This window comes from Lacerta agilis, chromosome 9, assembly GCF_009819535.1.
Source record: "Lacerta agilis isolate rLacAgi1 chromosome 9, rLacAgi1.pri, whole genome shotgun sequence".
In the NCBI taxonomy this organism is placed as follows: Eukaryota; Metazoa; Chordata; class Lepidosauria; order Squamata; family Lacertidae; genus Lacerta; species Lacerta agilis.
The window spans coordinates 62,824,446-62,851,593 of NC_046320.1; the positions used below are offsets into that span (position 1 = coordinate 62,824,446).

At 45.0% G+C, this 27,148-nt stretch overlaps 1 protein-coding gene across 1 annotated transcript in view; it reads left to right on the forward strand.

Moving 5' to 3' along the window:
- The first annotated feature begins 212 nt into the window (after positions 1–212).
- Positions 213–27,148, forward strand: part of ANTXR2 (ANTXR cell adhesion molecule 2) — a 135,442-nt gene continuing 108,506 nt past the window's right edge. The window contains exons 1-7 of the mRNA XM_033160830.1: positions 213–785; positions 6,352–6,423; positions 11,811–11,882; positions 15,814–15,895; positions 16,490–16,597; positions 17,509–17,577; positions 19,066–19,146. Of these exons, the coding sequence (XP_033016721.1) occupies positions 583–785; positions 6,352–6,423; positions 11,811–11,882; positions 15,814–15,895; positions 16,490–16,597; positions 17,509–17,577; positions 19,066–19,146 (687 nt within the window). The 5' untranslated portion in view covers positions 213–582. The remainder of the gene's footprint in view (positions 786–6,351; positions 6,424–11,810; positions 11,883–15,813; positions 15,896–16,489; positions 16,598–17,508; positions 17,578–19,065; positions 19,147–27,148) is intronic.

Below are 27,148 nucleotides of genomic sequence, written 5' to 3' on the forward strand. Positions count from 1 at the left end.
ATAAAAGGTCAAGGAAAGGGATTGCAAACACAGAGAGAGAGAGAGAGAGAGAGAGAAAGAGAAGAGGAGAAGAAGCAGCAGAAGGGGGAGAGGGAGGACAAAACCCAGAAAGGAAAGACTCCCAGGCGCGCGCGCGCGCAAAGTTTTCTCTCCGCGGATCTCCTCTCTCGGCCGCCGAGCCTTTTCGGGTCGCCATTGGTGGTTCCGCGTGGCAATCAATACTTTGCAGCGGCGGGGAAGGAAGCAACAAGCGGCGGCCGAGGAGGCTTGGCAGAGCCGGAGGGGAGGCGCGCTTGCCCTGCACAGAGCGCACGGGGGGCTCCGTTTGCGCTTCCTGCAGCCGTCTCTCTCTCTCTCTCTCTCTTCCTCCCTCCCTCCCTCTCTCTCTGCAGCCTCTATTGTTTGTCCAGCGGGACTCCAGGGTGGGAGACTTCTCCTCCTCTCGGGATTTGTGCAGAGTTTGCTGCAACTCCCCTTTGTCCTCGGCGCGCTCTTCCTCTCTCCTCCAGGGCGCCCTCTCTCTCTTTCTCCGCTTCTGCAAGCCAGGAGACTTCGGCGGTTTGCAAAGAGGGAGAAGGAGGCATGGGGGGCCGGAGGAGGCTGAGCGAGGCCGGGCTGCGGGCCGGGCCGGTCTGCCGCAGGAGCTGGTCCTCGGATCCGCTGGGCCAGGCGACGCCGGCTTGGCTTGCGCTGCTAGTGCCGTTGCTGCTGCTGCTGCTGGCGGCTCACGGCCAGGAGGAGCCTTCGTGCAAAGGAGCCTACGACCTGTACTTCGTCCTGGACAAGTGAGTGAAGGGGCAGAAGCTTACCTGTGTGGGAGGAAGGGAGGGAGGGATGAGGGGGAGGGGAGGGATCCCTCCCCCCCGCCGCTTGCTGACGCCCACCAAACTCCCCCAACCGCATCGCGAAACCTCCCTTAACTTTCTCCGCTGGGAGAGCCGCCCTTGGCAGCGTTGCCAACGGCACGTTGAAAAGAAGACCACCACCGTTGCATCAGAGATGTTCTGGGGCTCAAGCCAGTTTGGGGATCCCACTGGCACCCTAAAGTCTACAGCTGGGTTTTACATCGCTCAGGAACGAAGGAAATGCCCTTTGTGTATGCTCAAAGGCTCTCTTTTTTGGGGTGGGGTGGGGAGGGTTGTTAAAAACCTGGGGTTGTCATCAGCTAAGGCCTACTCATAGTAGACTCATTGAAATTAGTGAACCTAAGTCATGTTTACTAACAGCATTGCTCTAAGTGGGGCTAGCATGAATATATAAAAAATGGGGTTCCCTTTGAGACTTCCTGAAACCTAGAAAGTTACCCTTGTTCCTTCCTAGTGCTTTTCCTCAGGAGGAATAAGCAACAGGCAAATAAACATGACTTATAATGATGATTATTTTTTTTAAAAAAGTGCTGATAACACAATACAGATATTCAATATATGTTAGTTAAAACTTTGATAGCCAGACTTTTTTTTTGAAACACACACAGTGCAGAAAAAAGATAGACTTAAACCGCCCCCTCTGAATTCACCTAACAGATAGAGGAGTAGGAGGTGCCAAATGAGTATTTCTAGGGAGGGTAATAAATCACCATTACAGAAAAGGCCCTGTTCCAATTTTTATAACCTCTGAAAATGGACATCTTCAGGTTATGCTGTTAAGAAAGGAATAGGGAACCTATGACTCTCCAGATGTTGATCTCCCATCAGGACCAGTGATCTGGGATGATGGGAGATGTAGACCAACAAGATCAGGGATTCCCCAATCCTGACTTCAGGAATGGGCATGGTCACATTGGAGAAGATGACTGTTTGGAAACCCTGATACTAAGCTCTCCAGAACTTTGTTGGAACCTGCATTTGAATTGCATTTGGAATGCTAAGAAGAAACCAGTACAGATTTTTCTTTTTTCTTTTTAACACGGTCAAAAAATTCCACTCTGGCTAAACCAAACTAACAATCTGGCTGCTGCGTGGAATTCCTCAACATTCTTCAGAGACAGCTTCACACAATGCATTGCAGAAGTCTAGCTTGGATGCCACCCGTGCATGGATAAACATGGCAAGGTTATCTGTGTCTAAGGTGGGGTGCAGCTGGCACATCAGCGGAAGCTGATGAATAGTGTTTCATGCCACATGCTACCTCTTGAGGTTGCAACTTCAGGTCTGGAGTCTTGTAAGGAGAATGCAGTCTCTGAACCACGGTGGATGAACTGGAGTCATTGGCTTTAGAGGGTGTAATTGATATAGTGAGCATAATGGAAACTTTGGGGTGGAAAGTTTCAGTGGGATACAGCTGTGTCTAGGTATAAACTTCTATAGGAAGGACAGGGATGGATATACTGCTCTGAATGCCAAAGTCCATTGAGTCCAGCAAGGTAGAACACCCCAAAGCAGTGTTTGAAATTAGGCAGGTGCCAGGCGCATTTTGCATCTGGTTTTTGACCAAGTGAAGATGCCCGGGTGCCAGGATGGCACCTGTCATTTCCACCACCTGGAGGTGCATGCCTGGGGATCATTGGATCTGGACTGTTTTCACACAGTAATACCCCATCATGTAGAATTCTAATAGTTATATTTTATCTGCACAATCGTAATGAATTTCTGGAACCAAAATGCTTTTTTCTGGGCTGCCTGAGCAGGAGCAGTCACCATTAAGAAAAAGAGGTTGGATTAGGCCAATATATATGTGTACCGTCCCTGGATCAAATGACTTTTCTTCTTTAAGTTCTCAAAGCTCTTAACCTAGCTCAGGGTTGTCATCTGAACTAGCCAGATGTTTACAGTCAGTCCATCATTTGAAAAATAAGGCTTTAGAGCTGTCTTGCCCCCAAATGGCAACTGGACGTTCCATTTTGGTGACTGCAACCTTGGTTTAATGAGCCATTTGGCACCTAGCTGATATATCTGAGTTTCTAACACTGCTCCAAAGGGGCAGACTCCTTCAGAGAATCATTGCGCATGGTCATACCCAAGAGTAATTTAGTCCTGGAGACATGCTGTTATGGAGATCTCAAGGAGATCTTGAGATGAAGAATGAAATTGAGGAAGTGTCCAAAAGAGGAAATGTTGTAACGGGTGACATCAGCTACCGTCACATAGACTACGTCTGTATTCCAGTCATAACAAAGAAGTGGTGACTGACCAGGAACGAGACCTTGGGGCCGTAGCAGATACCTCAATGAAGATGTCAATCCAGTGTACAGTGGCTGTGAAAAGGCAAATTTCATGCTAGGGATCATTAGGAAAATAAATTGACTGATTTTGGAAGTTGAATGGATTTCCAGAATGCATTCTGTTCGAAAACCAAGGTACGACTGTACCGTGTCCCCTTCTGGTTGCTTCACGTCAGAAAGGATCTTGTAGAGTTGGGAAAAGTTTGGAAAAGTCAAGCAAAATGACCAAGGGGATAGCGTGACTCTTCTTTGGGGAAAGGCTACAACACTTGGGATGTTTTAGTTTACAGAAAGGGCAAGTGAGAGTTGACATGGCATATGTTAGAGATGGCTTGGAGAAAACAGATAGAGAAAAGTTTTTCTCCCTCTCTTGTAACACTGGAACTGGTGGAGATCCAGTGAAGCTGGATCACAATCAACACCCTTCCCCACCCCGGCTAATCACCATCTGAGGAAAACTCCCTTTGTATAGTTGGACAGTTTCTCCCATTGTGAATCGCTGGAGAGGAGTGTGGCACATTTTGATGGGGAACCAAGATGGGAGGCAAAGGGTTAAGCTCCCCGCTTTGTTGTCTTGTGGGTGTCCCTTGGACTTTTTGCCAAAGAAAGCGCAACTGTGTGACCAGCAGCATGTCTCCTTTGATCCTTAGAGGCCTAATTCATTCAGATTTCTGTATTTAGTAGCGATCCTTTATTGGAGGACAGAGTCTCCTGCATTCACCTGAGATGTACCTTCTTCTCCCTAACTTGATCAGCAGCAGCATCCCTTGGAGACATGCTATGGTAGTGCAGCTGATTTGCAAGAGCCCAGAAGTGCATGGATTAAGCCAGGGATCGGCAATTTTCGGTGCTGTTCGACGAGTCCCCACACCACACTGCGCCGGTTTAGCGCAGTGCGCAGGGACCTGCCGAGCAGGTTGCTCAGTTCAGGGGCGGCTCATGGGCTGGTAAAACGACCCCTGTGGGCCGCTTTTGGCCCATGGGCCTTAGGTTGCTGACCCCTGGATTAAGTAGTTCAAATAACTGAGCATGAGGGACTGTCACCGTCCAGCTCCCCTAGTGGCCTCTCCGACAGGCCCATCTACTTGCTATGAGCCGAGTGGAGAAGCAGCAGCAAGCACTAAACAAACAAGTCATCCTACCCATTGTATTGTAACTTTTGTTGTTGTTGTTGTTGTAATAATGTTACGTAAACTATTTTGTGAGGTCCGCTTGGAAAGCAATATTTAAATACTGTAAAATGTAACTACCACCACAACAAACAACAAACTGTTCAGAGTTGCAGCCTGAATATTACTGCTGAGTGACAGACCTGAAGGGCTGTCACTCAATCTGTTTTGCCTGCAGAAGGTCCAGTCCCAGGTTCAATTCACAGCATCTCCAAGGAGGGTTGGGAGAGACCCATGCTTGAAATTCTGGAGAGCAGCTGACAGTCAGTGTTGACAGTGCTGAGCTGCATGGACCGGTGGTTTAACTCTGTACAGTGGTACCTTGGTTTATGAACTTAATCCGTTCTGGAAATCCAAAACCTTAAACCAAGGTGTTCTTAAACCAAGGCATGCTGTCCCATGGGGGGGGGGGAACGACTCAATTTACAAATGGAACACACTCAACAGGAAGCGGAACATGTTCTGCTTCCAAGTTCACAAACCAAAACAACCAAGTCCAGGTTTGCAGTGTTCTTAATCCAAGTTGTTCATGAACTAAACTGTTCTTAAACCAAGGTATTGCTGTATAAGAACCCGTATTCTTATGAATGGACTGTTAGTTGTGTCAGTTTTGGAAGACAGGAAAGTTTTGGGTGGTACTTTCCACATTGGTGTTTCTGCTGTCCGAGTGATGTGTCAGTTACAGGTGGGTAGCCGTGTTGGTCTGCCATAGTCGAAACAAAATAGAAAATTCTTTCCAGTAGCACCTTAGAGACCAACTGAGTTTGTTCTTGGTATGAGCTTTCAAAAAAAAAACACCAAAAGCTCATACCAAGAACAAACTCAGTTGGTCTCTAAGGTGCTACTGGAAAGAATTTTCTATTTTGTTTCGAGTGATGTGTGTTGTAGAAGGGGCATGTTCTGGTGTGCAGTCAGTTTACACAAGTGCTGGGCAGGCCTCCTGAGCTCCATTGTAGCTGTACGTGACTTGAACATGCACCTTTGAACAAAAACACAGCTGACTCCTGCCGCTGTACATTGCAGACGACCATTGGTAGTTTTAGGAAGCCTGTTCGTTGGAGAAACACCATTAATGATGTTCTCATTGAGGGACCCCCAGAGAAACTCGCAGTGAACCCTCAGTAAGTAGTTCAAAAGCCTCTGCCTTTGTGTGTGGCTGGTTTTTGTGGTGCTAAAGGCTGCTGAAGTAAAATGGGTGCGAATTTTTGTACGCTTATGTGAGAGAAGGAAGTTGTGGGATGTGTAGATGTTGCTGCTGGTGTCTGTGTGGTTTGTGGAGAATTTGATGTGAGGTTAGCCCATCCTCGGTTGTTGAAGCAGAAAAACGCTTCTGAGGTTGTTGGTAGTGGCAGTTCTTTTGACCTTGAAGAAGAAGAAGAGTTTGGATTTGATATCCCGCTTTTCACTACCCGAAGGAGTCTCAAAGCGGCTAACATTCTCCTTTCCCTTCCTCCCCCACAACAAACACTCTGTGAGGTGAGTGGGGCTGAGAGACTTCAGAGAAGTGTGACTAGCCCAAGGTCACCCAGCAGCTGCATGTGGAGGAGCGGAGACGCGAACCCGGTTCACCAGATTACGAGTCCAACGCTCTTTTTTTTCTTTTTCAAAAAATTTATTGGATTTTAATAACAGAAATACACAAAACACAAATACATACACTACAAAAACCACACAAAATACACACAAACAAAACAGTTATTTACTCATCCTTATCCTCTTTATAATCCTAGGCTTGGGACTTCCTCACATCCTCTCTTTTGCGTTCATTTCTAATCTTCTTTAGTAACTTTGTAACATTGTAAAATCTACTTTCTTGCATCTAACCTTAGTCTTACAATTATAATCCACATATCTTACATCCTAAATCTTATTCTTATCAAATAAAACATCAAATTCCACATCTCCACTTCTTTTATCCTCTCTTCACTTAACTTTGTTATGCTGTAGCCTATTTAAAGACAGGTGGGTTATTTGCTTTGACCCCCTTCATGATTTCCAGCTCATTTTCTTTCTTCTTTACAGGTCACACAGCGTCAAGAACCACTGGTCGGAAATTGTTAACTTCGTGAGGCTGCTGACGGACAGATTTGTGAGGTGGGCTGCTCTCCTTATGGTTTCTAGGTTTAATTTTGACACGAAGATTGCAAAACAAATGCTTTGATGCGTAATCTTTGGTTGTAAACCGTTCTCAAAAGAATTAGGCACAGACATGCTTTTCGTTCACATAAGGCGCCTTATGACAACATCACATTCTCTCAATATAATCAGAACGCAGTGCAGTGCTGATAAAAATACGTCGTAAAGAGTTCTGAAATTCCTACTCGTTTTTGTTTCCTAAGGTTTTTGAATCACATAAAACTCGGGTGCAGAATCCTTTTAAGCCTGAGGCGCACATTCCCTTGCGGACAATCTTCCAGTGTTGGGAAGTAAAAAGTCTTGTTTATGTATGGTAGGCTATGTTAAAGCAGAGATTTCTACAAGCACGTCCTTCCATCCTTGCAAGTAAGAGGAATTATCACAGTTTAAGGATGTATTCCAGCCAGGCAAACATGCTCAAGCATAGGATGGAACAGGGTCAGTGAGCAAGGTGGCATGAGAAACGGGGTGGCCTGTTGTCGACTTGTGGAAGACAGCTGGCAGTTCATCACACCTCAACCTATGGGATTTATCAGCAGAGTCTTCAGAGATTTCCTGCTCCCAGCAGAATAGCTTCTTCCAGAGTCCCCAGTTAAGGGGAAAACTCCTCTCCCACACAGTCCAAAGTAACAAAGTGTGTGTTAATGATAATGAGACAATGTGGACACTGGAGTCAAAGTTATAGAGAGATTCCCCCTGTGCTAGACATGGTTTGGTACCTTTCATTCCACGGTTGCATTTTCCAGCATGTCTCATTGTGCACTGAAGGCAAGGCTGCGTGTATTGCATGCACCTCCAGTCGCATTGCACAAGGAGAGAATTTAGTGTCTGACACAGAGTTTTGCAGCTTTTCTTCTTCTTCTGCTTTCGCAAAACAAAAATGCTGCATTTCTCAACCAGGGTAGCTAACATGGTGCCTGCCAGGTATTTTTGGATTACAGTTCCCATCATCCCTGACCATGCTGTCTTGGGGCTGTTGGGAGTTCGAGTCCTGCAACATCTCAAGGGTACCGTTTTGGCTGTGCCTGTTCTGGGCTTTGCGCCTGGGGATATGGCTTTGTGAATATGCAGGCAGTGTCTGTTGAACTATTAGAAGCTGGTGCTTTTGTCGTTCTCTGTAGCACTTTGTTTTTCTCCAAGGCTAGCAGAAGCAGGATCAATTGTGCAATCCATAAGCAAATGAATGCAAAATCTGCCTGTTCTGCATTTGTTAATTCTGCTCTTCCTAATACTTTGCGCTGCCTAGAAATCAGAGGATGATATTAAGAACAAAATATACACTTATTTCCAGTCCTGGTTAGGCATGTCCTGGTTAGGCACTGGGAGCGTGGGAAGTAGCTGCTCAGACCATGTTGCAGTTAATTGTTTCCTATGGAAAATGCGATACAGAAGGTGATTGTAAGCTTGACCAGCTGTCAAAAAGTCATGTGAACCAGGCAGAACTTAATTGCATATTGCTAGCATCTATCTTCCTAAAGTCAAAAATTGAGTTTTCTGTAGAACAAGGAACGGAATGCAGTTGAAACACACACACACACACACACACGGTAAGTTAATAAAAAGGATCTAATTGGTTGTTCCAAAGAAGCCATGTGGCTCAGGCTTTCAGTTACTGGCAAAAGAGATGTTTATCTTTTCCAAAAAAAATGATCCGATTGGCCATTCCAAAGCCTTTTGGTCATCCTTTATTCCAGCCAAGAAGCCTCGCCCTTCCACTTTGTTTGTTTGTTGCTGAATTGGCCGAAATAAAAGTGATTTGGCTGAATCCTTTGATGAACAGTTCTTAACAGCTTAATAAGATTTCTTCCCTCCCCCCCCCCTTTTAAAAGAGAAATGGGACTACTTAATGGTTGATAAATGCTGCTCAGCACAGCATATGGTGAAAACGCGGAGCAGGTTTCATTATAAGAATTAGATCATTCCGGTATGAGTTGTACATCTGTTTCCCATTTTGCTGGGCTTGAAAGATGTAGGTCTGCAGTAGCAGCACAGAACACGTTTTCTATCTTTTTAAGAGCCTCAAAATTGCAGTGAGATTTTGTTTTTTTTAAAAAAGTATTCCTATGCTTCCTATCATGATAGAACTTCTGGATAGTGGAATTTCAAAATGCAGAAGAAAGAAAAGTATTTGGTAATGAAATTGCCTATCATTTTTGTTAAGCCAAATCCATTGGAGAAGCTACTTAAGACGATGCCTTAAATTTGAAAAATGAAAAGAAAACCAGTCCTTTACAATTATTCTTACAGATCAAGGTTGAGAGTTGTAGTCCAAAATGTTTGCAGAGCACTACCTTGGCTGCCACAGTTATAGACACTTCTAACACCAGATCATATGTATTTGAACCTGTTTATGTATTGAGACAAATCCAATAGAAACTAGGAGAGGTCCCAGTTCTGCCCCCAGCATTTCCAGGGAAAGAGCTCTATTGAGTGATGGTTCCAGTCGTTTTGAGCTTAGGATGGCGTAAGAGAAGGCAGAAGGGGACAAAGTTAGAGGGCTCATTATAGCCAACAAGGTGCAGTATCTCCTAGTTGTTCAGCCCAAAGAGCAATCCTGACTTGGGAGTCTTTATAGGGGCCAGAGTGACCGTGTCCAGATGTCACACTAAACCATGGTTTGGAGTGACTGTGTTCAGATGTCACACTAAACCATGGTTTGGTGCAGTATGTGTGAGCAAGGACAAGCTGCAGGGAGCCTTGGTCTCACTTTCTCCCTTCACCTCTGAAGTCAGGAGAAGAAATTCAGTAGCTTTCACTTCCACTGCAGTTGGTTATGTTGTCCAGGCATTCTAAACACAGTGGGGGGGGGGGTCTCCCAGAACACAGTTCAACCACTAGCAGGATCCAATTCCATATGAAAGTGTGTATTAAATTCTCATTTTAACAGGAAAAACCATGCTTAGAAACTATAGATGTGTATAAGATAACCATAACCTATACACATTTCGGAATCCTGAAGCCACAATGGAACATGAGTTATTTAAAACTCTTTTAACTCTTTATCAAGTCTATATACAATCAAAGTTCTGATTCATTTTGAAAGAACAGAGGAAATAACAAAGATGACTCCATCTTTGGGTTGATGATGGAGGAGATGTTGATTTGTTCAGGTTCTGAAAAATAATAATTGTCATTTGGATGGATCCATCTTTGTTATTGCTGAATAAAAGAGAATGTTTTGGCCTGGCAACAACCACTGTACTGGAGTGCAGCGGAAAAAATAGCTTTCCCAAGGAATTAGAACTTCTATTGCACATTGAGTTGATAAAGACCGCATACAGTTGAAACATCTTTTAACCCAGGCACCCCCAAACTCGGCCCTCCAGATGTTTTGGGACTACAACTCCCATCATCCCTAGCTAACAGGTCCCAGTGGCCAGGGATCATGGGAATTGTAGTCCCAAAACATCTGGAGGGCCGAGTTTGGGGACTCCTGTTTTAACCAGTCTTCTGCTGTTTCAGGAGGACACTGATATACATAGATGTTATAAATACCTTTTGCATGTAGGCATGGGTATTTTGCTTAAATGAGAACTCAATGCACTCTTTTAAATAGAATTGGGTGTTGTTACTGGCTGAATGATGCGACCTGGGCTGATAAAGTAGTTTACGGTCACAGCGCTCAATTTAAAACGGGGTATTTCAAGCTTTGGTTTCTGAAGCCGGCTTGTTTAAATTAACCATGGTTAATATTAGCTAGCAGTTCCTGGTTGGGATGAAACAACAAACCATGGTTAACTAGAAGCAAAATGCTCAGTTTAAAACAGGGCATTTCAAGCTTTGGTTTCTGAAGCCGGCTTGTTTAAATTAACCATGGTTAAAATTAGCTAGCAGTTTCTGGTTGGGATGAAACCATGGTTAACTAGAAGCGAAAGCACCAGGGATGCCAACTTGAATAAAATATACCGCGGTGCAGGCACACCATTTGAATGTAAATGCCCATCAACTGGGTGTGTGTGCCCCCCTCAGAGATTTTGTGTGTGTGTGTGTGGGGGGAACTTCTTGGCCCCTAGGAGTTGTCTCCTATGGAAAGCACCTGCACTTCCTCTAGCTGTGTAGCAGAGAGAAGCATGTGAGGCTTACTCCAGCATATGCACATTACAGCACATTTTAATTTAGTTTCATTTATTTTTAATTTTTAATTTATTGAATTTATATACTGCCCTATATCCTCAGGTCTCCTGTTTCATGTGCAAATGCTGCCAGAGTGACCATTCTTGCCTCTAGATGTACTTTGAACGCTACTTGTCTGGCATTGCTGGTCTCTTCCTAGTTCCCTTCTTTGGGCAAAAACTTGAGTTGTGGCATACAGGACCACTGCAGAATACTCTTCTAATATGTACCTGTTGCCAGTGACAGTACAGTGGTACCTCTGGTTAAGTATTTAATTCGTTCTGGAGGTCTGTTCTTAACCTGAAACTGCTCTTAAGCTGAAGCACCACTTTAGCTAATGGGGCCTCCCGCTGCCACTGCGCCACCAGAGCACGATTTCTGTTCTTATCCTGAAGCAAAGTTCTTAACCTGAAGCGTTATTAATGGGTTAGCGGAGTTTGTAACCTGAAGTGTATGTAACCTGAGGTACTACTGTATTACCAATAGAAAGGGCAGTGTTCAGAATTGTTACGCGCTGCCTTTTGGGACATCCTCGGGGAAAATAAAAGCTAAGGAGTACACGCTCGTAAGACAGTTCGATGGTGCCTTGTACGCCTCTTTCTGGCAACTCCTGCAGCCAGGCTGGGGCCAAACACATTGCTCTGCTTTCCTTTGGACCACATCAGCAAGGCTGAGAGGGGGATCTTGTTGTCTGGCAGCCCAGGACCTCCATACAGACTTGCACCCTGCAGAGGAGGAACACTCCATTGTCTCTTGAGACTGATGGATAGCAACAAGGTCTGAATTGTGCACAGGTAGTGCACATTCCTTCTTCCAAAGGTCAGCCCTTTGGCAGGACCTCGGAGGCAGCGCAACTGAACAGCAGCTGCTGGGGCCCATCGGTGGAGAAAACCCTGTTACATTCAGATCCTGCTTTTGGGCTTCTGAAAAGCATCTGGCTGGCCACCTTGAGAATAGGGTGCTGGTACAGATGAGCTTTTGGTCTGATCCAGCACGGCTCTTAAAATTATGCAGTATGTCAGCTGAAATACAGAACTGCTGAGCTAGGAGGGAGATACTAGATGTTAGCTATTTCCTGTGTGGGTTTTGTGTTTACTTGGATTCTGTCATAAAGGTTAAGATGGAGAGATCCCCAGAGTCCTGCCATGGCACAGTTCCCATTGAAACGCACGTGGGTGCAGCCTTTTGATTTATGTCTCTGAGATGAATGGTTTTTTCTTTGTCTTTAAAAGCGACAAGATGAGGGTCTCCTTCATCGTGTTTTCCATGCAAGCAACGGTCATTCTGCCATTAACACAAGACAGGTAAGCAAATTGCAACATTGCTTTCCCCACTCCACCCCGAGCTTTTGATGCTAGTAGATACTATTTTAAGTGACACTGAATTAAGTTGGCCCTGAATTAGGCCTAAGGCAATTTCCCACCTGTAGTAAAATTGCAGTTCCTTTTTTAATCACCTGAAGTGTTTCTTAAATAGTACAGTTTTACCGTTGGTGAGCAATTCGCTTTAGGCCCAGTTCAGTGGCTCCTTGTTATAAGTAATAAGCTCACCTTTCAAAGACCCATAGAAGTTTAGAGTTGGAAAAGACTCATATAGACTAGCAGGAATCACAAGCAGCCATGATGGGTGGTTGCTTTCAGAATGCAGAATTCTTTATTTCCTATTATTTCATTTATACATCCCTTTCCCTCCAAGCTCAGGGTGGTGTAGATGGTTCATCCCATCCCATTTTATCCTCACAACAGGTAGGGTAGGCTGAGAGGAGGCATCTGACCCAAGGTCAACTATTGAGCTTCATGCCTGAATGGAGATTTGAACCTGGGTCTCCCCACGTCCCTATCCAGCACTCTAACCATTGCACCCCCCTGCTCTCAACGCAGCCTTCAAGTATTACAGGCCACTCTGCTGCTTCATTCTAGTGCAGGTGATGCAACCTACCTTGCAGTGTCAGAATCATAAGAGTTGGAAGGGACCCTGAGGATCATCTAGTCCAGGCTTTCTCAAACTAGGGTTTCCAGCTGTTTTTGGACTACCATTCCCATCACCCCTGACCATTGGTCGTGCTAGCTAGGGATGATGGGAGCTGTAGTCCAAAAACAGCTGGGTTTGGGAAAGTGATCTAGTCCAACCCCCTCGAATGCAGGAATAGACAGCTGTCCCTTACGGGGATCGAACCTGCACCCTTGGCATTATCTGCAGCATGCTGTAGGCAACTGAGCTATGTTGCAAGGATTTCCAGGACTGAGCACTTCAGACACTCTGAAATGCAGTCTAAATCCGGAGTAGTTTAGCTGTGTTAGCTGGAGATGGCGGTGGATTAATTGGGACTAAGCCATCCTCCTCCTCGTTCTCGGTTGCAAGTTTGAAAGACTTGTTGAAGCAATTGTTAGGAGGGGTGAGGAAGGAAGGGAACAGGCAGGGTAACTGTTGGGGATATAAATGTGCCTTTTCTGAAAGGCAGAGGTGTGAGATTCATGCACATATGTTGCACTGAGAGGAGACGTTCTATTTGTAACCATTCATCACATGCAGAGCAGCCTCCAAGTTGCCGTCAGTGTGATTGTCCTTTCCTCCCTTTGTCTTGAGTTCTAAGACGAGTCTCACAGAACGGGTCTGTTATTGTAAGGTGTCCCATCTCTTAAGAATTGGCGTTGTTGGTTTTCTTGCTTTTGTTTCAGGAAAGCGTCCCCCTATACAATTGTGTAAATCTCAGCTTTTGTTCTTAAATATGTTTGGGGTGTAGGGCAGTTGGTCCCAGGCACTGAGATGGAATTCAGAATGTGGTTCCTTATATATATATATATATATATTTCTGGAAGAAAATCCACAGTCGGGGGGAATTATGCCTCTGGTTACCAGTTTCTGGGAATTGCAAATGGAAAGACTGGAACTGGGATCACAGCCTACTTGTGGGCTTCTCAGCAACATCTGGTTGGCCATTGTGACACTAGGATGCTGGACTAGATGGGCCTTTGCCCTGATCCAGCAGGCTATTCTTGCGTTCTGTTCCAGAATATTAGTGGACAGATGGCAACCTGCTCCCCCCACTCTTGCTTTCAGAAACTTATTCTTTCTTAGATTTTCTTTAAAAACGATATATATGTGTTCATGAGGCCCCCAGAGCTGAAATAGGTCTGGAGGTGTCAGATTGCTGGGAGGTTTTGGTTGTATGCTGGATAAATAAAACTGAACTGATTGTACGAGAGCTATTTTTTGCGTTGCGAAATCTGTTTCAGAAAGACTGGAACTTGATTTGCCGTTTGTTTCTTGGCAGCAGAAGCGCCGCGGGGCCTGTGGACATGCTGCCACTCATTTTTGGCAAGCACAAAGTGTCTGCTTTGTAATCTGCATTCGTACATAATCATTTTCGAGTTGTTTTCAATAGACACCAAGTGTAAAATATTTTGGATTAAACAGATTGCATTAACTTTTACGTAACTTGCTCAGCTGCCATCTATAGTGCACAGCATGTCTTCCGTTGAAACCAGGACTGCCAGTATGGATATAAATTGCTTTGTGCAAGTTTTCCCGATCTTACCTTTTAGATTTCGGCTTAAGGCTTTTTTATGGGCGAGGAGTGGGGAAGGGATCAATGATGATGCCTCAAAAAAATCGGCATTTGCAAATGTGGGTGTTCGGTTCCAAGGGTTCTGCGTATACATGAAAACCCATATACTCAAACCCTTGGAACCATCCCCGAATGAGCATCCCAGAGCACCTTGGAGCTGGTGACAGGTGGGTAGCCGTGTTGGTCTGCCATAGTCAAAACAAAATCGAAAATTCTTTCTAGTAGCACCTTAGAGACCAACTGAGTTTGTTCCTGGTATGAGCTTTCGTGTGCATGCACACTTCTTCAGATACCTGAAGAAGCTGGTGAGTTGGAGCTGGTGAGTTGACCAAGCCTTGCCTGGTAAGCAAGACAGGGAGCTTGAAAGCTCTTTTTGCACCAGGAAAACCTTGCATGCATTTAATTTGCACAATTTCAACCGTCCGGCTTTCAACCATGCAAGGTTGAAATCGCGCAAATTAAATGTGCATAAGATTAAACCGAACTGTGCTGAAAAAGATGCAGTTGTGAATACCTGCTATCAGGTATTTTTCCAGTGTTGCCTTTTTAGGGGCAATATATTTCTGCTTACAAAATTTGGATTTGGGCTGGGTGATATCTGATTTTCAACATCGTGAGAGACTGATATATCACGATGTCTAAAATAAGGGTGGAACTATGTAGAGGCATTGGCTGGTCTCAGTTTTCCCCACATTGTGATTTTTGCATCACACCCACCCACCCCATGATTTGGGATATATTGCCATGTCAAAAATTATGAAACCGATATCACAGTAAGAAGAAGAAGAAGAAGAGTTTGGATTTGATATCCCGCTTTATCACTACCCGAAGGAGTCTCAAAGCGGCCAACATTTTCCTTTCCCTTCCTCCCCCACAACAAACACTCTGTGAGGTGAGTGGGGCAGAGAGACTTCAGAGAAGTGTGACTAGCCCAAGGTCACCCAGCAGCTGCATGTGGAGGAGCGGGGATGCGAACCCGGTTCCCCAGATAACGAGTCCACCGCTCTTAACCACTACACCACACTGGCTCACAGTATGGACTTCCAGTCGGTTTTGGATAATATATCAATATGTCGCCCAGCCCTACTTTATGCAGGTGTTTTCAGTGTCTATTGGTACCTCGGTTTACGAACTTAATCCGTTCCGGAAGTCCGTTCTTAAACCGAAAGCATTCTTAAACCGAGGCGCACTTTCCCTAATGAGGCTTCCCGCTGCCGGTGCCCTTCCACCATTTGGTTTCCGTTCTTAGGCCGAGGTAAAGTTCTGGTTTAGCGAAAGTTCGTAAACCCGAATCATTCGTAAACAGGTCTGTTCTTAAACCGAGGTACCACTGTATGTCATTGATGGTAGCTATCGTGGCTGGTGCCAGAGGTTGACCTTATGTTGCATCTCCACTGTTGGGGACAGGAAGCCTCTGAATACCAGTTTCTGGGAATCGCAAGTGGAAGTAGGGTTGATGTACCCACGTCCTGTTTGCAAGCTTCATATCTTGGTTGGTCACTGTGAGAACAGAGTGCTGGACAAAGTGGGCCTTTGGATTGATCTAGCAGAACTCTTCTTCTCTTCTTAAGATCTTTCCAGATGGGATCAGGGATGCTTGAAGGATTCGGCGATATTTTCAGTGCAATGTTTTAATAACGATCTTTTGCTTTCTTTTTCATTTTCAGGAACGAAATTCAGAGAGGCCTTGAAGAGTTGAGTAATGTTAAGCCAGGAGGTGAAACATACATACATGAAGGAATAAAAGAAGTAAGTTTTCCTCCCCCTCACTGTTAAACGATATATTGGCTCATGGCTTAGTGGGTAGAGTATGAGACTCTTAATCTCAGGGTCATGGGTTCGAGCCCCACCCTGGGCAAATGAGTCCTGCATTGCATTCCAACTCTACAAACTATAATTTTATGATTTGTTGCTGTTCAAGGTATCTTGCCATTCTTGGGTCAATTGTGACATGGAATTAGTTACATATTTAGTTCTTGTGTGGCTTGTTTTTTTAAAAAGCAGGAAGGTGGATTAGATCAGGACCATAGCAGGGGCAATGGGGCGAAGCTCTCCTCCCCCATGGTCCCAATCCAGTTGCTTCCCCTCCTCCTGGTTCTATAAAACAAACAACCCCTCAAAGCAAGCAAGGGTTGTGGGTTCAAGCCCCATGTTGACCAAAAGATTCCTGAATCGACTTTGTCTAACTTGGCCTCAACTTAATGGGCCCTTAGCTCATTAGTTATTATAACTGTAAATAATTTCAACAGCCCACATATTCTTATCTGAAATGGCTATATTCCTCTTGTGCCAGTTCTCAGCCCCGCAGTGACAGTGATAAGCACTCTTTTTTTGGTTTTGCAGGCAAATAAGCAAATCAAGGAGGTCGGAGCCTTGAAGTCAAACAGCATTATCATCGCTCTGACGGATGGACAATTGCAAGGATATATACCGCAATATGCAGAAAAAGAGGTGAGTGTTGAATTGAAACTGTGCCTCCTGCTTAGTTCAGTGCTTGCCTGTGTGTTGTTGTTGTTATTTATTAAATTTGTAAAGTTAAAGTTAAAGGACCCCTGGATGGTTAAGTCCAGTCAAAGGTGACTATGGGGTTGTGGCGCTCATCTTGCTTCAGGCCGAGGGAGCCGGCGTTTGTCCACAGACAGTTTTCCAGGTCATGTGGCCAGCATGACTAAACCGGTACTGGCGCACGGAACACTGTGACAAGTGACAGAGCGCACAGGAACACCATTTATCTTCCCGCCACAGTGGTATCTATTCATCTACTTGCACTGGCATGCTTTCGAATTGCTAGGTTGGTAGGAGCTGGGACAGAGCAACTGGAGCTTACCCCGTTGCGGGGATTCGAACCACCAACCTTCCGATAAGCAAGCCCAAGAGGCTCAGTGGTTTAGACCACAGTGCCTCCCATGTCCCTATACCCTATACCCACAGATTCACATAATCAAAATGGAAACAAAAAATAACCCCCCCCCCATTTTAAAAGGGCAATGGATCAATCAAAGGCCTCATTACAGAGGAACGTTTTTGCCTGGCGCCTAAAGGTGTATAATGAAGGTGCCAGGCAAGTCTCTCTGGGGAGAGCATTCTACCAATGGGGAGCCGCTGCAGAAAAGGCCTGTTCTTGTGTTGCCACCCTCTGGACCTCTTGTGGAGCAGGCGCATGAAGAAGGGCCTCAGAAGATGATCTCAGGGTCCGGTTAGGTTCATATGGGGAGAGATGGTCCTTGAGGTATTGCAGTTCTGAGTTGTTTAAAACCAGCACTTTGAATTGGGCCCAGAAACTAACTGGTAGCCAATGCAGTCAGACCAGGATCTTGTTATGTTCTAGCAAATGCATAAAACTTTCTTCATTTCCATTCAAGGCAGAGCTTGCCAGGGATATGGGAGCAAGAGTCTACTGCGTCGGAGTCCTCGATTTTGACCAGAACCAGGTAGGGGCTACATTACAGGACACCGTGCTGAGACGATAAACAAGTTGCTGGCAATGTTTGAAGATTTACTTGCTTCCTTGGTGTTGGGTACACCTGCTAGGAGACCTGCTCTGTATATGCAGCAGAATGAAGGTGCAACAGCCTTAGGTTGTCAGTAGGATATAACCTCTTTTGAATTGTCCCTCCACCCCCCCCCCCATGTTAAAAAACACACACGCCCCTGTGTCAATTTTTAAATGCCTGCCAAAAACCTTCCTATTCCATCCAGGCCTATGTAGGCAATTAAGAAATGCATCCTTCCACAATGGTTAATTGATGTCTGTTTTTAACTTGTGTAGATGGGTTTTATTGTATGGTTTTATGTTTTATTGCTGTAGGGAGAGCATGAAGCTCTCAATCTCAGGGTCATGGGTTCAAGCCCCACAATGGGCAAAAGATTCCTGCATCGCAGGGGGGTTAGACTGGATGACCTTTGTGGTCCCTTCCAACTCTATGATTCTATGAGGAGCAGCAACAGAAAAGGCCTGTTCTCCTGTTGCTGCCCAGGGACCTCCCTTGGAGGCAGGGCACAACTCTACAATTCTATGGTAGATACGGCTACTGCTACAGCTAAAGCTACAGATGTAGATGTAAATATTGATATGACATAGCAGTTTGTGTTTGCCGTGAATCTTGCATGTAGGAAAGCATTCAAAACCGTGAGCCCCCTCCTGCAGGTTGGTACGGCCCATTCTGTCATCTCCTCATTTCTTCCTCATTCTGCTGCATGTAGAGGCCAAGTCTGAAGCTACCATCTGCTGCAGGGATGGGGAACTTGTGGCCGTCTAAAAGATAGTGATGGACTATACCCCCCCCCCCAGAGTCTGAGCCAGCCTGGTTGATGGCCAGGGATGGTGAGAATCGTAGTCCAGCAACAGCTGGAGGAGCCCCAGGTTATCCACCCCTGTTACACTGAGCCAGGCCATTGGCCCGTCTAACCCAGTGTTGTCTATTCTCATTGGCGGTCACTCTCTGATGCCTTGGGCTGAGCTTCTCATAGGAAAGACAAGGCACAGATCTGACTTTTTTTAAAATAAAAAAAGAAGGTTGTTGGACCAGGACCCAAGGAACAGACATACAGACAGGAGGGAGAGATGTACACATGGCCAAAGCTTTGCTGTTTTTCTAGGCAGCTGTGTTCCCCCAGCTAAAAATACAAGTTGCTTTCAAGCAGCATCTTTCCTTGTCTGAGAACAGCTACAAAGAGCAAAAACAGCCCCATCTGCTTGTGTGGTTCTCCGTCATGCATCCTTCAGTTTGTGACTAGCCATAATGGCTATGTTCTCCCTCTGCTATTGCAGGCAGTAGGCCTCTGAATATCAGTTGCCGTGAACATCTGGTTGGCCACTGTGAAACCAGGATACTGGTCTGTGATGGTTGATTTTCAAAGGCCGGTTTAGCTGTTCATATTTTATTTGCCAATGCATTTGTCCTTCCTTCCTTCCTTAGCTTGAAAGGATAGCTGGTTTTAAGGAGCAAGTCTTCCCAGTCAAGGAAGGATTCCAAGCCCTCCGGGGGATAATTAATTCTGTAAGTATTCTGGAAAGCACATATTGCCTTAATTTTTCATGTAAAGGTGGTGAAATCTTATTTAGTTTTGTGGCATTGTCTTTCATGTGAAATATTAAGCTGCCTGAGCTTTCTGTAGCCTGAGTGCTTCGTTGCAGATTGATGTGGCTTCCACAGATCTGATCTCTCAGGCAGGGATGGCTAAACTGCATCTTTCCAGATGTTTTTGGACTAACACTCCCCATCGTCCCTAAACATTGACCACAGTGGCTGGGGCAGCCTGGGATTTGAAGTCCAGCAACACACGTCAACTATCCCTGCTCTAGGAGCTGCTAGGTACCACATAAAGCCCCAGACTGGATAGAGAGGAGTATTTCTCTCTTGATGGATTGCTGAACTATGGCTAAGGCAGAATCTCTTTGGCTGGCTCCAGAGTCCAGTGTGAGAATTTCATCCTGCCCAAGTTGGGAGGGAGGAAAAAAAAAGGATTGCCATGCCACTGAAACTTGCTGCTTCTGTCTGTTCCATAACCCTGGATGAATTTGAGAGATCGCCTCCATTTTATCTTACACAGGCAGCAATAAAACTGCTAGCACCTTTGCAAAGCTAAGCAGGATCTGGTCTGGTTTCAAACTGGATGGGGGACCGCGTGCTGAGATTCCTGTATTGCAGGGGGTAGGACTAGGTCCCTTCCTCAAGGTCCCTTCCAACTCTACAATTACACTAATGCTGTGGGATGCACCATAGAAGCACTGGAATAGAGACCCAGCTGGTGGCAACCACAAACTATTGCTTCATAGTCGGGGTGCAAGAAGGCATGGCTTTTTCATTCCGTTCCGTAATTGTCTTCTGCAGCACTGTTTCAATTCCACTGCATTATGCCTTCCATCAAGAACTATGTTAATCGTCCCGCAGTTTGCTGTGGTGAAAGTGATGTGACTTACACAATTCATGGTGTAAATTACGTTGCCAATATGTTACTCCACTCCATCCATTTCAGTGCAAAGGAAATGCAATGCATTTATTTATTTATTTTTGCGGGGGGAAACACAAGAACAATTACATAATGTTTGGGTACTGAAACAACCGTGAATACCAATCCTAATAGCTGGATTGCTTTCTGTTCCATTCCTTTTCCCCTTTTCATAGACGTTCCTACTTGGTAATAGGCAGTGCCAAAAGCTGAGGCCATTGTTCTTCAGTTTCTGAGAGCTAGGTTTCTGTAACCAGGGCTTGCTTGTCTGTGCAATTCATGGAATTTACAAGGAAGGTAGAAACTGGCCTGAGAATTTCAGCTTTTGGTAGAAAAGCTTCTGCAACGAATGTAAGGTCATGCAAAATACAGTCGTACCTTGGTTCTCGAACACCTTGGTACTTGTACATTTTGGCTCCCGAACGCCGAAAACCCGGAAGTGAATGTTCAGGTTTCCGAACGTTTTTTGGAAGTTGGACATCCAACGCTGTTTCCGCTTGAGTGCGGAAGCTCCTGCCGCCAATCAGAAGCCGCTCCTTGGTTTTCGAACAGTTTTGGGAGCCGAATGGACTTCCGGAACGGATTGTATAATAAGGTTACCAGACGAACCCGTTTTCCCCGGGGACAGTCCCCAGATTTACAAATCAGTCCCCTGACAAAATCCATCTATTTAGTAGGAAATTGAAAAGTGTCCCCGGATTCATTGAAAAAAAAATCTGGTAACTTTATTGTATAAGCAATAATGACTGTATAAGCAGTCTTTGCATATGTTTACCCAGTAGATTGTATTTGGCTTCTGCTAGTCATTAGAGGAGCTGGTGCTGGAGGAGACTCTTGAGAGTCCCATGGACTGCAAAAAGATCAAACTTATCCATCCTTAAAGAAATCAGACCTGAGTGCTCACTGGAAGGGCAGATCCTGAAGTTGAGGCTCCAGTACTTTGGCCACCTCATGAGAAGAGAAGACTCCCTGGAAAAGACCCTGATGTTAGGAAAGATGGAGGGCACAAGGAGAAGGGGACGACAGAGGATGAGATGGTTGGACAGTGTTCTCGAAGCGACTGGCATGAGTTTGGCCAAACTGCGGGAGGCAGTGAAAGATAGGCGTGCCTGGCGTGCTCTGGTCCATGGGGTCACGAAGAGTTGGACACGACTGAACGACTGAACAACAACAGTCATTGGGGGTTGAAGAGATCTGAAGCTGCAGTTGAAGTGGTCTGGGATTTCGCGTTTGACCAGTCAGTCGATACATGAAAACAAATCCATTCACACCTAAATATGAGCCAATATTTGGAGCTGGTGCTGTTCTCAGCCTCTGCTTTGGAGACAGTATGCCTCTGAACACCCATTGTCATAAATTGCAAGTGAGGAGAGCTTTCTTGTATGGAGGTCTTGCTTCTGGGCTCCCTGCAGGCCACTGTGAGAACAGGGACCTGTACTAGATGGGCTGCTGTCCTGGTACGGGTGTATGATGTATGATGAAGCTGGTACGGGCCAACAGACGGGGACTTCTTCATGCAGCTCATAGTTAAACTGCGGAACTCACTCCCACAGGAGGCAATGATGACCGCTAAGTTGAATGGCTTTAAAGAAGGATTGGGCAAATCTTTGGAGGAGAAAGCTATCAATGGCTACTGGCCCTTAACAGTTGCTGGAAACCACAAGAGGGGAGATGGCTGTTGTGCTCAGAATCGGGTCATGCTTAGGGATTTCTCCACAGGCATCTGCTGGGTTACTTGCAGGACTAGTTGGGCCATTGGCCTGATCCAGCAGACTTTTCTTTTCTTCTTTTTTGTATATAATTTTGTATTAAATTTTCTGTTGTACAATTTAAAGTACTCATTTTTTACATCCTTAAGATATCAGTGACTTCCGTTCTTCTCTTTCCATAGTTCATTTTGTTGTTGTTGTTCAGTCGTTCAGTCATGTCTGACTCTTCGTGACCCCAGGGACTGTTATGAGACTTCCCGCGGGGGCAAGTTGTGAGACTGACCCCCAGGGCGGGACGAAGCCTCTGTGCACTCCTGGCTACTTGAGTCCAGGGGCACATTAATAATATGTGATTGTTCCCCAGCTTGAAGAACAACACACACGAGCCATTTAGGCTAAAACCTACTTTATTATAGATAAAGTGCAGAGTATGTCTCTGCATGTCAGCTCATGAATTCAGAGCTGTCTGTAATACGTCCAGCATCTCTGAGCCAGAACAGAAAGTAAGAATACAACAGTACATTACAATAACTTCACGTGTGTGGGAAGGCTAGTAGGGCTGGTGGCTTTCCCACAGGATGAAAACATGACTCATAGTCAGGTGACCTCACTGCTGAGGCTTTTCACAGCTTGGCTTGTAATAATATCACAACAGGGACCACAGCACGCCAGGCACGCCTGTCTTTCACTGCCTTCCGCAGTTCGGCCAAACTCATGCCAGTCGCTTCGAGAACACTGTCCAGCCATCTTGTCCTCTGTCGTCCCCTTCTCCTTGTATCCTCCATCTTTCCCAACATCAGGGTTTTTTCTAGGGAGTCTTCTCTTCTCATGAGGTGGCCAAAGTACTGGAGCCCCAACTTCAGGATCTATCCTTCCAGTCCACCTGGAGAAGGAACTGGCAAGCCACTCCAGTATCCCTGCCAAGAAAACTTCATGGACAAAGACAACAGGCATGGTTCATTTTACATATTTATAAATCCCTGCATATTTTACAGAAACTATACCATTCAGTATTCCATTATTACATCCATCATAACTTATTTACACTGTTGAATTTATCTTAATGCAGCCAGCGTTTTCAGCTGTACACAGTTATTTCCCACATATTCAATAAACATTTTTCAATCTTCTCTAAACATATGTTCTTCTTGTTCTCTTATTCTATGTTAAGTCCGCAAGCTGCGCATATTCTGTCAACTTAAGTTGCCATTCTTCATTGGTTGGGACCTCCCTTGTTTTCCATTTTTGGCCTAACAAAACACGGGCCACAGTAGTGGCATACATAAATAACCTTTTTTTGACACCTGGGAATTTCAGTCTGAATTATCCCCAACAGAAAGGACTCTGGGTTTTTTTTTGGGGGGGGAAGTACTTTTAAACATTTCCCCCCAGTTCATTATGGATCATTTCCCAATACCCTTTCACAAGTCCTCCACATATGAAAGAACGTTCCCTCAACCTTTTTGCACCTCCAGCACTTACCTGATTCAGTCTTATTGCTTTTCATTTCTTCTTATGGCTTACTTACGAGATGATATGCATAGGATTTGGCTTGCGAAAAAAAAAGAACTGAGACAAAGTTTTAGTGGTTCTTTTTTTTCATAATCACACTATATGTGTTAATTAGCATATAGATGCCAGAATTTCTGTGTTATCGCTAACTACTGTGGCTGCTGTTCTGTGTATTCTCCGCTTCATTTCCCCCCCTGACCTCACTGTTTGCAATCCCCCATGCCCCTCAAGCCATGTGCGTGTATACGAGTAACTGAGGATAACACTTTATGCGCCAGAGGAAGCGGGGCCGCGCTCTGCAAAAGCTTATGCCACCACGCATTTGTTAGCCTTTTAAAGTGTCGCAAGCCTCTTGTTTGCTTCGGCTGCGACAGCCTAACAGGGCAGCTCCTCTGGGAATTGTGCAAAGTTAAAACAGCGTACGAGGTCTGTGTGCAATCCTCTTCCGCTACAAGTCTGCCAGTGAACTTTTGCAAGCTTTTCTAGCGCCGTTAACGTCTCCCAACTTTGCAAAGCATCTAAATGAACGAAAGGCTTGTCGGAATGGATCAATCTGAGAGGGAAGTCTAGTGGCTTCAGAAGAAATGCTGAAGGCAACTTAGTTATCCGATCAGTAATGGTTTACTGATCTAGTTTGGCTGATAATTATCTGGAAGTATGGCTTCCTGAGCAAGCGGAATAAATGCTCTGGCAATGTGAAAATTCAGGGCTCGCGAGTGTATAAGTTCCCCTTGCTCTTCTGCAGAGCCATATTTCATTGCAGATACTATGCCCTTCTAAAAAAATGTTCCTTGGAAGCAAGCTGCTTAGCCTTGAAGAGAAGTGTAGGAATTGCATGTATATCAGATGCATATCATGAGCATGAATTGCGGGAGGCCGCAATTCACTTTCATTTTTTAGAATGCATCAGAAGGATCGCAGCCAGCGTGGTGTCCTGGGTAGAATGCTGGGCTTTGACTCAGCTGATTTGGGTTCAAATCCCTGTTTGGCCACACATCTTGTTAGGCAGAAAGATAATAACCGCCCTGCCTGAGAAAAATGTGTGGTGGAAGAGAAACAATATAGACCTTGTGAGCTGCTTGGAGGAAGAATGTAATTCAAAGACATTTTTTTAAAAAAATTGGCATGGCTTTTTCATGAACAGAGGCAAAGGCCAGACAGTAGTGGACGGGCGTTTTGTGTGTGTTTTGCAATACGTTTGTTTTGAGAGAAGGCTCTCCTTCAAGCATGAAATGTGAGTTGGATTTCTAGCTGCGTGGTGGAAGAGCAGGGCTTGTGGCCCTGGGTATTTCTTAGCTCCCGGAACTAGGAAAAGCCAAATAAGTTATGCAAACATGTGGCATGATCTGCCCTATTCTGTAGGGTGCAACTGTGCAGGAGAAGTATCTCCATAGGGAATCTCTTTATATGTGTGTGTGTGTGTGTGTGTGTGTGTGTGTATGCTTTTTATTAGCTTATTATTACAACACAAACACACACAATGAACAGACTTAAAAAAATACAAATACAGATACAAAACAAATAATAAATGTATATCCGTATTTCAATTCTTATTCTTCTCTAATTGACTTCCTTCATCCTCAACGCGGATCTAATTTCATATTTGGTAAACTGTTTCTTTCTCATTTCCTTTTTCCTACTTTTCTCTATATTTTATACTTTCACACCATATTTTGTTTTGCAAAAATTACTCAAAGCAAGTCCGGGCATTGATTTTAGGACACTGCATTTTAATATTATTTTTATTTTTAGGTAATCTCTATATTTTCCCCATTCTTTTTGGAATTTTTGTTTAGATTGTCCCTTAAATGTATCCGTCATTTTGGCCAATGCAAGGCAGTCAAATAATTTATCTTGCCACTCTATTTTGTTGTTGTTACTATCTCTCTCTTCAATTTTTTTGCAATTAAGATTCTCGCTGCTGATGTTGCATACAGGAATATTCTCTTATTTTCACTTGCAATCTTGGAGTCCAATATGCCCAGCAGAAAAGCTCCTGGTTGTTTTTTTTAAATAAAGGTTTGTTTAAATATTTTCTTCAGCTCTTCATATTCCATAAGCTCTTAATTTTATTACAGGTCCACCACTTGCGTAGCAGTGTCCCTTCTGCTTGATTAAACCTCCAACACATTTTGGATTTTGTTTTATACATTTTGAATATTTTGCTAGGTGTTATGTACCTTCTCTAAAACATCTTTAGAAAATGTTCCTTTATGGCGTCGCCATAGGGAATCCCTTGCTTCTTCACCCTTGGTCAGCCACACATTCCTTGCGCTGCTTTGCCGTCAGAAGAAATGGCTAAATATGCCAATTTCGGTTTCTCTCAGTTTCACGCTTCTCCAATCTTAAGTTCATTTTTCCACATTTCCACATCAGTTTGTGATTTCTTCCTACCACCCCCCCAAAAAAAAATCTGCTGAAAATTCAACTGCATTTTAGTGAGAATTTCTCCTCCTATATACATTTTTATATTCAAGTTTTAAATAGTCAGTAGTTTTTTTTTTAAGTTTATGTCAATTGTATTATCTGTTTTAAATTTTGTTATCTTGTCTGGTGCTGCTGTGGTCTAAGGACTAATGCAATGAAAGTTGAGCCTAGTCTGGTCTTATGTGCTCAGCTCCATCCAGATCTTGCTTCGTTGTGGGAGAGCATCATGGGGAAAGTGGCTTCAGAATGGCTTGGTGTGTGTGTGTGTGTGTGTGTGTGTGTGGTTTGAAGCAGTTCGACTCTCTGCATTTGTGGTATTTGCACACATCCTGTTAGTAAGGAGAGCAAACACAGGAAGTGGCCTTGATGCGGGTTGCTGTGTTTGTCATTTGGATACTTCTGTACAAGTAGTTTAGCTCTCTCCTCGTGTCAGGTCTGCGTTGGGTTGCTCACGAGTAAGCAGGCACCAGTCCGAACTGTCTTTAAACAGTTTCATTGTGCTAACTATTTACAGTGCAGAGCGCTGAAAAACATGACTGTGTCAGTCGCTAGCAGAATCCGGGAGTGCCGGTTTCCGGCTGTGACCCCAACATAGGAATTTCGGCACCCCAGAGCGCAGCCTCCCCTGTCTCCTTTTGACCCCTCTGCGCAACTGGGGCGACGGAAGTGGCGTGCTCCCCTCAGAGCAAATCTCACGAGGCGTGCTGGGGCTCTCAGCAGCATCTCCAAGCCCCTGCCTCGCCTGGCTGCCTCCAGCTTGCCCCTCCCCGCTGGAGGAGGCGCCGCTCTGCCCGCTGGAAGAGGTTTCGCTACTCAGAAGGTGCCGAGGCTCCCAGTACATCTCCTTCCCCTCCCCCGGGGCTGAGGGCAGTTCCCTGACACCTCGGAGCATCATTTCTCTTCATCATACTAGAACCTGGAAACATCAGGACAGGCAAAAGAAAGCACTTGTTCACACACTGCACAGTTAAAACTATGGAATTTCCTCTCACAAGAGGTAGTGATAGCCACCAACTTGGACGCAGTGTTAAATCATAGATATCTAAGCTAGGTGCCAAATGGCTTCTTAAACCAGGGTTACGGTCGCCAAAACGGAATGCCTGGTTGCCATTTCAGGACCAGATGTCTCATTGTGCAGATAAAATATCACAGGCAGAGTTCTACAGGATGTGTGTGAAAACAGCAAAGGTCCAAGGATCCCCCTGGCACGCACCTCCAGATGGTGGAGATGTCAGGCGCTATCCTGGCGCCCGGGAAACTTCACTCGGTCCCAAGTGGCTGATAGCCAGGTGCAAAATGTGCCCGGCCAATTCCGAACACTGCTTGGATGCCTTTAAAAGAGGATTATGCAAAGGAAAAGCTGCTATGAACTACTGTTAGCCATGATGGCTATGTTTGCCTT